This window comes from Oxyura jamaicensis, chromosome 4 (assembly GCF_011077185.1).
Source record: "Oxyura jamaicensis isolate SHBP4307 breed ruddy duck chromosome 4, BPBGC_Ojam_1.0, whole genome shotgun sequence".
NCBI lineage: Eukaryota > Metazoa > Chordata > Aves > Anseriformes > Anatidae > Oxyura > Oxyura jamaicensis.
In genome coordinates this window covers 78468778-78479976 of record NC_048896.1, presented here as the reverse complement: position 1 = coordinate 78479976, position 11199 = coordinate 78468778, and the positions used below count along the sequence as shown (strand labels likewise).

The window sequence follows — 11199 nt, the reverse complement described above, 5'->3', positions numbered from 1 at the left end:
GGTATTAATACGGAACTGTCAAAATGGAATACATCTTAACATAAAAAATGAAATAACTCCATGAAAAGAAGTTGCCCCCTCCCTCTCCACCCCAGCACCTGACATTTCTTAACCTACAGAAATTTAAAATTAGTAATTAGCATTTAAAGCATTCCAACAATCCATTCCTTCGTATTACCTACAAGCAAATAATAATACAGTGAGCTCCTCATTCAGAAGAATGTAAAATACTTGCGCCTTCAGGTCTTATCATACATTGAAGAAATGACTGCATGGAAAAAGTCCCTTTTGAAAATTTATACACACACACACCCTTTCTTTCTCAATTACAAATGATTAAATCAAATTAAAAAACAGAAAAACCCAGCCAGGTAGTTATGAAGGAAAAACTGTATTTTCCAAATACATTACCAGGTCAAGCATACTACAGCCCTGTGTAAGTATGTATTGAAGTAAGCCACAACCATCTGAAAATATAACTAACTTATGCATCAACCACAAGACAGTAATTTTGGCATACCTAAGTTCACTGTAAACTAGAAAAACCTCTATAAATCATAACTGCATTTCAAACAAACTCTAGTACTCTAGCTATCTGCACTGTCTATTTCAGACACCAAGCTTTTTCTTTGATGACTGAAACTGTCACACTTTTCAGACACTGAAGTAGTAAAATCAAGATGACATTGTATTTAATAATCTTTGATTGAAAAACAACAAGTAAGTACAACATTGGGCTGCTGGGGAAAATACTATTTATTATACATTTAAATACAAACTTGAAATGTGTTGTGGACACATCTGCAGGGTTACAGGTAAAAAATAGAAAATGTACAAAGTTCTGTTCTGCATCTCTTAACAAGATTGATACTTCAAAAAAAATTCACAAAAACACCAGAAGTTCATCCCTGTAAGAACAGTGAAGGTAATGCATACAATCTTTTGCTTGGCAGATCATCCTTGTTCCCTCCCTGCATAAAGTACCTAGATTTTGTAAACAGTCTTTAAAAGTGTTAATAGCTTTAAGGAATGTGTAATCACAGTTCACATGGATTTGTCCCACAAGTTGTAATGCTACACAGTAGTTTCATGTTTCCATAAGCCAGTTCTAATGTTACCAGTACTGTCTGCAGTGAGCAAGGGTCCATCCTGTCCACTGCTTTTAAGTGGTCCATTCTGAATGGCTAAATTTAGGCCATAAGATTTTTGCTGGTTTTCAAGTTCAACCACTATTGGTTTCCTCAGAATATCTTTTTTGTTGTTGGTAACTGATGTTTTTTCAGTATTTCTGCCACTTTTTGGAAGCGTACTGCAAGCATCACTGCTGTCTTGCTGGGACTGGTTATACTGACGTTCTCTATATGCCAAATAAGCTCTTCTGCTCCTTGAATGCCCTTCACTGCTGCTTTGTCGACTTTTAGGTAAGCCATTTTGCACGCTTCCTTCCACACTGGTAGGAACATCATATGCGTATTCCCTCAATACTGCAAGCCTGCTAGCACGATGTCCCTTGCTTCTGTTCTTATGATGCCGGCTTGGGTGTCCATTTGTCCGAAACTGTACCTCTAATGGAGCTACATGCATTTTGATATCGTTATCCACTGAATGCTCAGTGAGACTGTTATCAAGCTGAGGACCTGTGTTCAGTGGAAGAGAAGTAGGGTGGCACTGAGCTGCTGCAGCTTGTAAATTTGTTAGTTTGCAACCCTGAGAAGAATTTTTTACACTTGATGCACTTTTATTTGTGCATGAAGATTCTGCACTGCTGTTGGTGCACTTGGGGGCCTCTCCATTGGTTCCACTGGAACTGGAAGGCTGAACATTCACTTGCACGGAGTACGTACTCCTTCCAGGGCAGCAAGTTGTTATCCATGCATGCCTGACATCTTCCCTATTAACACAATGGTGCACCATAAGAAAGGCACTAAGGCTTAAACAAGTTGCCCCAAAAAAACAGCTAAAAATCAGGTCCATAGGATAATACAGGGAAACTGACAGAGCTCCAAAAATCCACAGAGCAACGTACAAAAGCAAAGTAAGGCCCACTCCCAGAAGCTGTGCTTGAAAACTGTGCTCGTTCTCCAAAGCAGATGCAGAAACAAGTGACACTGACAACGAATCTTGGTGAGCCAGTTCCCCATGTTCGTTGGTGGCAAGACGCTGCTGCTCCTCAACCGGTTCCTTAAGTTCATATTTACGTTCAGGGTGCCGTTTTAGTTGTATGAATATGCTGAGAAAATACATGCAGTTTATGAAAATTATAAAGCTAGCTGGTCCATAAAATGCTCCTAAGCTAGGTTCCCAAGCCATCCAGCAACTGGAAAAGAAACAAACCAGAAAAAAAAAAAAATCAGGATGAACACCTTCTCACAAGTCATTTATGCTTTGTTAGTTCAAATACAAAGTGAAGTGACCTTGGCTGCATTACAGTTACTGGAACTATCAGAACTAATTGCAAGTAGTATTCCAAAAAGCAAGACAGTGAAATATTATGACAGAGCTCTCAGTTATACAGTACTTACTAAGGTGCATTAGGTCTGCTGCCATAATTTCGGATGTTTGCTGCTGCTGTTATTCCACAAACTATGATTGGGATCCCTCCACCAATAAGGTAGAACCTAAAAAATAAAACCAATATGTAACACTTGGCTGCATAATGGCAATGGATTTTATTTGGTCACCATAAGGAAAAGGAGAGCTTTCCAGGGATTCTGGAAATACCATAGAATCATAGAATACCCTGAGTTAGAAGGGACCCATAAGGATCATCAAGTCCAACTCCTGGCACCGCACAGGTCTACCCAAAAGTTTAGACCATGTGACTAAGTGCACAGTCCAATCTCTTCTTGAATTCAGACAGGATTGGTGCAGTGACTACTTCACTGGGGGGCCTGTTCCAGTGTGCAACCACCCTCTCAGTGAAGAGCCTCCTCCTGATGTTGAGCCTAAACTTCCCCTGCCTCAGCTTAACCCTGTTCCCACGGGTCCTATCACTGGTGTTTATGGAGAAAAGGTCTCCTGCCTCTCCACTCCCCCTCGTGAGGAAGTTCTAGACTGTGATGTGGTCTCCCCTCAGCCTCCTCTTCTCCAGGCTGAACAGGCCCAGTGACCTCAGCCGCTCCTCATAAGTCTTCTTCTCTAGGCCCTTCACCATCTTCGTCACCCTCCTCTGGAGGCTCTCCAACAGTTGAATGTCCTTTTTGTACTGTGGTGCCCAGAACTGCACACAGTACTCGAGGTGAGGCCGCACCAGCGCAGAGTAGAGCGGGACAATCACCTCCCTTGACCTACTAGCGATGCCGTGCTTGATGCACCCCAGGACACGGTTGGCCCTCCTGGCTGCCAGGGCACACTGCTGGCTCATATTCAACTTGCTGTCTACCACGACCCCCAGATCCCTCTCTTCTAGGCTGCTCTCCAGCGTCTCATCGCCCAGTCTGTACATGCAGCCAGGGTTTCCCCGTCCCAGGTGCAGGACCCGGCACTTGCTCTTATTGAACTTCATGCGGTTGGTGATCGCCCAGCTCTCCAACCTGTCCAGATCTCTCTACAAGGCTTTTCCACCCTCATCCGAGTCCACAACTCCTCCAAGTTTGGTGTCGTTGGCAAATTTGCTCAAAACACCTTCTAGTCCTACATCCAAATTATTTATAAAAACATTGAAGAGGACTGGCCCTAAAAGGGAGCCTTGAGGGACCCAAGAGGACTGGCCCTAAAAGGGAGCCTTGAGGGACCCTAGTGGCCATCTGCCAACCTGATGTGGCCCCATTTACCACAACCCTGTGAGCCCTGCCTGTCAGCCAATTGCACACCCATCGTATGATGTTTTTATCTCGTATGCTGGACATTTTGTCCAGTAGGATCCTATGGGAAACAGTGTCAAAAGCCTTGCTGAAGTCCAAAAAGATCACGTCAGCTGGTTTCCCTTGGTCAACTAGCCGGGTGATCTTACATAAAAGGAAATCCAATTTGTTAGGCAGGACCTACCCTTCGTGAACCCATGTTGGCTGGGACCAATGACTGCATTGTCCCCCAGGTGCGCTTCAACAACTTCAAGAATCATCTTCTCCATAATTTTACCAGGCATTGATGTGAGACTGACAGAAATATGCATTTTTTTAAAGAAAAAAAAGTGGAATGAATTGGTTTTGGTCTCCAGTAAAATCATTTTTTTTTTTTCCCATGTCTTCCTCACTAGTTTTTTTCCTTATGGTTTAAATCACCTTTCTCTCAGCTTCTCACCTCTCTCCAAGGCACTGAACAGACAAGGTATATGAAGTTAGAAGCAAGAAGAAAAAGATGACAGTTAGAAGCTGTAAATTGTTACAAGATAATATGGAAACTTAGAATGAAATAGTAAGTGTTCTCTCTCTTGTTCCTGAAGATGAATTTGCCTAATATTATGGATACTTTTCAGAAGAACTGTTTTATTTTTCAGAAGCCATAAGAACTGTATTGTTTGTTGTTTTTTTTTTTTTTTTAAAGAACTCTGATCTTGTACCACATACCTCCTTGTGTAGTTGTAATGAAAACTGTATGCTTTCACAAGGGCATATGCTATCATAGGATATAGCAAATCAAATCACTAATTACCAACAATCATTCCAATCAATAGCACACTGTGCTACAATTTTTCCTTCTGTTAGATCAAAAAATTTAATGACATGGATATACAACGTATTACAACAGTAACGAAAACCACATATTGAAATTTTCTGTTTAAGTAGAACATTCATACCCACTATTTGTACTACTGTATTTTGCTTTCCATGAAGAATATAAAATTAAGATCTTGAAATTCCTTTAAAAGCAATCTTTAAAGTAAAAATAGTTTGAAACTTTTCCTTTTGTCTTGGTTGACATCTCAACAAAATACCATTTCTGCATGACAAATCCCATTTCCTTCTTGTGATTGGCAGCTAGGAAACAGTTATTTTCACACCCTCTAGCTTGGCGTGGCTACGCAATGCAATGTAACATACTTGACATAAAGTAATGAACAATTAAGAAATTCCAACCAGTGCAAGTGCTGCACTAGCTTTGCAACGTGTCTACTGTGTACCACATCAAAACCCCTCTCTGGTCTAGTGTGTTTTACAAAACACCAAATCAGTTTTGAAGTCTTTTTCATCTTGTTTATAAAGCCACATTAACACACAAAATAGAGATCAACATAATTACCTTACATGAAATGAATATTCCAAAATAAAGAATAAAGCTTATCTGTGTTAGTGAGGAAGGAAGATTAATAGATATGAAGTCCACCCTCATAAGACACCTATAGGAACTGAAGATCCACGTGTAAGCATAATGGCTTCCTATCAACTGCAGAGTGGACTTCCTTAAACCCAAAGAATGCAAAGCTGAATAATTTGCATATGGTAAATGAGGAGAAAACTATGTACATCTACCAGGGCTTTTATTCATCCATTTCAAAATACCCTTTGTGAATCCGAAAGGGTACATGGGAGGAAGAATCTAAGCAGTATGGCAGCAAAGAATGAATTGGTTGGTTTTTGTCTCTTTCAGTTCAAGAACAGGGGGCCTGAGTAAAGAAAGTGACTGGTTCCATACAAGCAATAAACTCTTATACAGAACTCTTTGCTGTATGCCATTAATGGGTAGGTTTGCTTTGAGCAGAGGTTTAAGAGGCAAATAAATGAAATAAAAATTAAATCCTTCTATGGCTGTCCCATGCGAAAACATCACACATTGACTCAGGAAATCTTTGATCTGCAGAGGCAAAATAACCTGAGAATTTATTAAGTATGCTAGCCCTGTTCTTATATTCTCTCCAGAGTTACTGTCATTATCACAGAGGAGGTGCCCAGATCTGAAAAGGTATGTGCATGTTTATGTTTACACAAAGCCTCTGAGGCTGGTAACATTACTGTAAATTTTTCCAAAGCAAAACCAGCATGACAAATAATAGGGGATGGAAAATGAAATAAAATTACATAGATGTTAAAATAGCCATGCAGTATCCTGCTGGAAGGCAAACAGTTGGTGATCATGATATCCTACACTGAATGGAACAGATTATTTTTCTTAAAACAAAAACAATGAATAAAATAAAGCAAAGGGAGTGCTTAGTAGCATAAATACTAGTCTTCTACTTTCTGACTAGTGCATTTAATATTTCTATATGCTTGTACATAGTACTTCAAATTTTAGTTGATATTCAGAAGAGTATTTCTGATTTTCTGCACTTTCTGTACCTTAAAATTAATCTAAACATTTGCTATGTAACTAATCAAAGTTAATCAATGTCTGCCACCTTGTGGAGAATTTCAGCTCAGCAGTCTTTAATTAGTATCTGGAGAAACAGTAAGCTCTATGTACAAATTATGTTAGTGTTTACTACTAAAAGTAGTTCATAAGGGGAATTTTACAGATAATTTGTTGGCATTTCAGTGATTTTAGAAATACAAATTGTAAAGAGGAATGCTTTACAAAGAATGCTCTTTTCATTTGACAATGCCTGACATTTTTTGAAATGTTTTGTCAGCAATTTTTTGGAAAACCATATTAAACTATGTTTACTTGAATTCTAGTGGTTATTAATTGTCTGATAACATAGTTATCCACATTCTTTCCCCTATGATAACTTAATGGGAAGCGTTCCTATCTGAAGTCCTAATCAAAGCCCCAGGAGTGACGCTAAACCACTACGAATTTGTTAATTTACAAATCAGAAATACATCATCATAACTGTAACATGCTGAGACCAACCATCCTGCACTTCATCCTCATTAATGACGCTGAGGAGCAGAAAAATCTGGAAGTAACTTTGTAAAATTGAAAGGAAAAAAATCTTATAGGAGAAGCACTTGCTACCTAACAGTACCGACCTGTTAAAATTTCTGGTCCAAATATGAGCAAGGTGACCTGGCACACAGAGTTGCGGGAACAAACAAGAGGCTCACCTCAGCATTGGTCTTGGTGGAGGTGGCGGCTCATCAGGATCTTGACATCTTTTTGCTTTTTTGGTTACTTGCTTGTAAATATTACGAGATGTCACTCCCAGCCATAGTACTGTTGCAAGAGTGGAATAATGGAGAATTATCCCAACCTTAAAAAAAATAAATAAAAACAATAAAAACAAACCCCCAAACGTTCCCATTTTACCATGTTACAAGATAACCATTTACCGTGCAATTTGCATAAAACCTGAATTTTCATACAGTTGCTTTCCAAAGAAGCAGCTGCATTACATTTAAACATGGCACCTGAATGATAGATGGCTCAGTCTCTGAAGAATAAATCATTATAGGAGTCCCAATAAAGCTGCTTGTTTATAGAAAGAACAGGTCTTTGACTTTAAATACTTGTTACTTCCTTTAAATTATCCCGAGGCAGTAAAAAATAAATATTTTTATATTTGCAGAAGTCACCTTTTTGTGTGGTGTGTAAATGTCACCTACAGCTCTCTACAATCATTCTGTAACAAATGAGTCTCAAATATAAAACTACCAGGTAAAAAACATTTTTGTGATAGCATTTCTGGCTAAAGAAATCCAGTGCACTTCTGAAATATTATTTGGTTTTCAAATAATGATCTAGTTCTATCCTCACAGATGGGTCAAAATGAGAGAAGTTTTAAGGTAGGAAAAGAATGATTCTTTACCAAAATTTTACATTCTGATGAAAATACCTGTACTGCACTGTAGGAGGCAAGGGGATATATATGAATATCCCTATAGTATGAAACTGGTAAAACTAGTTTTTTCAAATGATCTTAAATACAATTCCAAAATATTAACTTGTAATAAATAAGAGCTAAAAATAGCAAATCTTCATATTTACATAAAAGCTCAGCTTTGCCTACCAAATGATGGAAGAGTTAAAATTCAGTATTTTAATTTATTTATTTTTTTTTGAAATAATTGTAACTTATTATTTGTGCTATTGTTTACTTACTGCTTGGCAAATGCTTGCATTCCTGGTCTGAGTTATGCCTCCAATAAACATCACGCATGTCAGGAAAATATGAAAACTTAGGTTAACTAGCATGTGCCAGCTTTTTACACTGATCCTGATCACACTGTTAAAAAAAAATTAGACAAGTACAGCTGCATTATTGTCTTTCAGAAACTAGCAAGATACATTCATGTTAAACAAGATATAATTACTGTTAATGACTGTTTGACTTCAAATATAATCTCTAATATTCATTACAAGAATTTAAAACACTCCTATTAACTAGCTTTATAGAAGTATTTGAGGCCTGATTCAAGAAATTTTAGGCTTCAATCTTTCACTGACATTAACAGAAACATCAAAAGCTAAACATTTAGTTAAATTTCACTATCATTTCTGAGTGGTCTCCTCTTGCATCATGAAGGAAAAATGAGAATTAAAGATATACCTGCTTATGAGTTAAATTATCATACTAAAGAACATACAAAATAGCTACTTGCTTAACTGTTAGTCTGCATCAACAAATTTTACAGGAAAAAATATGAATGCAAGTTACTGTATCATGTTCATATCAGAAAGAAAAGGTCCTAAGCACTATGAAAGTAATTATTTTAGTCTCTAGTGATTTTGATTCATACCTGTGATGGTATATGTAGCTGACTATGATCATCAACAGGCACATTAGCAAAACCATGGCAGTGGCATAAATTACTGGATGCAAAAGATCAGCTGGCTGTGTATATAATTCAGCTCCTGTCAAGTCCTGACAACAAAACCAAAAGTAACGTTAGTCCATCTTTTCTTATCTTGTGGGTCGGAATGGGAGAGGAAACAATATAAAAAACAGGAACCATCTAGATGTAGATATCCCTGCTGCCTCCCCCCATTATTTATTATTTAAGGTTATCTTTCCTCCACCAATACTGTTATTCTGTCTGAACGTTATAAATGCAGTCACGATTTACAGCACACAGATTGTATGTCTGTATATTCAGACGTTAGCAACTTAGACAGAACACAACTTTCTTATTTTTAAAATGCATATAACTTTGTATAGCACGTAGAACAATCATGTGTTTCAATGATGATTAACATCTGCAACAACTCAAGAGACTGGAACAGAAAGTGCCCTCAGCAAGTTTGCAGATAATGCTGAAGTGGGGAGAATGATCAGTAGATTGGAAAATATTCAGATGGATGCTGAGAAGCCAGAGAAACAGGCTGATAAAATGTCATGAATTTCAACAAAGGAATATGTGAAAGTTCTGCATTTTGGATAGAATAACACCATGCATGCAACAGTACAGGCTGGGTGCTGGACTAGATAGAAAGCAAAGCAAAGAAGAATCTAAGGGTGCTGGTAGACAGAATCTGAACACAAGTCAGCAACACACCCTACAGCCCAAGCCCACACTTCGCTGTACTAGTGAAAATACAGCAAGCAGGTGACTGAAAGCAATTACTCCCCTCTGTTTAGCACTGTGAGACCACCTCTGCAGAAGTATGCATATTCAGTTTAAGACTCCCCAGTATAAGACATACACTGACACACTGGATAATGCAAGTCTAACAAAGGATCATTGGGATCATTACCAGGGTGAAGGACACAATGTGTAAGGCTGAAAAAGCTGGGTTTGTTCATCTCTAAGAGAAGGAAGATGGGAGAAAACATTACTCCTACACTGGACTAATAATTATAATTAGAAATCTCATTATTGTATTGAACCACCTACTGGGAAAAAGAAGACTGAGTCAAACTACTTGGAGTTCAGTGAAACTGTGAGGAGCAATGGACATTGCTAGCAACATGGAGAATTCCAATTAAATGTACAAAACAAATTCTGATGACAGTGGTCAAATACTGGACCCAGGCTGCTCAGCGAGACTGTACAACTGTTATCCTTGCAAATAACTCAAAGCTTGACTGAATATGACCTGGAGCAACATAATTCAACTTTGAAGCTGATCCAGCTCTAAGCAGTAATTGGACCCACTGACATCCAGAGGTTCCTATCAGACCGTTACTCTATGAGTACTGTTTGACTGGAATAGATAGTTGATAACTCAAGATTTAAACATCTCTTTAGCATCATTCAAGCTTGGTGAACTCACTGGTCAAAATATTCCTCAAGGAGTAAGTATGAAATGGAATCTTGAACTGTTAAAGCATGACAATATTTTAAATAACATCTCAGGAGTGACATTTTCACTTATGAACAATGCAAAGCAAAAAATACTCTCATTTGATTTGGATGCAGTTAGGTAAGTTTCCATTCATGTTGAAACGATTTACTAGGATTCTGTTTCCATAATGGTAATGAAAAAAGCTTCAGTACCTTCCAGCACAAAATGAAACTAAGTTCAGTGGAAAAATATATTTTTTATTATTTTCAGAAGTGACGGGATATAAAAACTTTTCTCAGAGATAATTTGAGAATTGCACAGCTCTAGAAGTTTGAGGGAAGTTCAAATGCATGCTGATGGGAAGGAGAATAAATTCAGCATTCACAAAAAACTGTAAAACATTAGAAGGAAGCTTCAATGTATTTTGAGAAAAATCAGTGATGTACAATCAATTTTTAAGGTCAAAATGGGTAATAGGGTTTTGTGGTCAGGGGAAAAGCTCTTGAATCAAGGCTTACAATTATATTAGAGTCAGCAGCATCTTTACTACTTCTTCAATGATTCTTTTATCAGAATATAAATGTATTGTTGCTAACTAACTCACTAACCTCATTTCAAGCTAATTTAGTCAGATTGTCAGTTTCATTTTTTTTTATCAATTTGGCTTTCCTCAGCACCTGGAAGAAAACACGTTGGGACCAGTCATAGGATATTACACCTCAGGCAGGCAGTGTAGTCCGATCAGAACACCACCCATGGCCGGGCTGTTAGATCTTTAACTACCCACTGCTGTTACAAGCATAAGTGAAGGTAGCATCACACGTAGCTGGTGAGTACTGAAGAACAGGAACTGTAGGAGAAGCCTTCTGGTTATCTGTTCCATTATTAGGCAGTAGTTAAAAATGATTTCCAACTAAATACAAAGTTTTAGTATGTTCCTAGATCACTGGATTAGAAAACTGAGCACTCAGTTATGGCATTCCTTATCAGAGAGGACTTTACATTACGTTCTGAAACGTATACAGACAGACGACTATATTAAACTTGCTTTTAATTTAGTGTATATATGTGCAGAAAAAAGAATAAAGAATAAAAAAGAATAAAGAATAAAAAAGAATAAAGAATAAAAAAGAATAAAGAATAAAAAAGAATAAA

General features: G+C 37.8%; 1 protein-coding gene across 1 annotated transcript in view; it reads right to left on the bottom strand.

Moving 5' to 3' along the window:
* Positions 1 to 735: 735 nt before the first annotated feature.
* The window catches only part of ADGRA3 (adhesion G protein-coupled receptor A3), a 59312-nt gene continuing 48848 nt past the window's right edge, over positions 736 to 11199 (bottom strand). Inside the window, exons 17-21 of the mRNA XM_035325261.1 lie at positions 8559 to 8683; positions 7921 to 8044; positions 6927 to 7072; positions 2523 to 2618; positions 736 to 2317 (exon numbers count right to left, since the gene is read on the bottom strand). Coding sequence (XP_035181152.1) covers positions 1075 to 2317; positions 2523 to 2618; positions 6927 to 7072; positions 7921 to 8044; positions 8559 to 8683 — 1734 coding nt within the window. The 3' untranslated portion in view covers positions 736 to 1074. The remainder of the gene's footprint in view (positions 2318 to 2522; positions 2619 to 6926; positions 7073 to 7920; positions 8045 to 8558; positions 8684 to 11199) is intronic.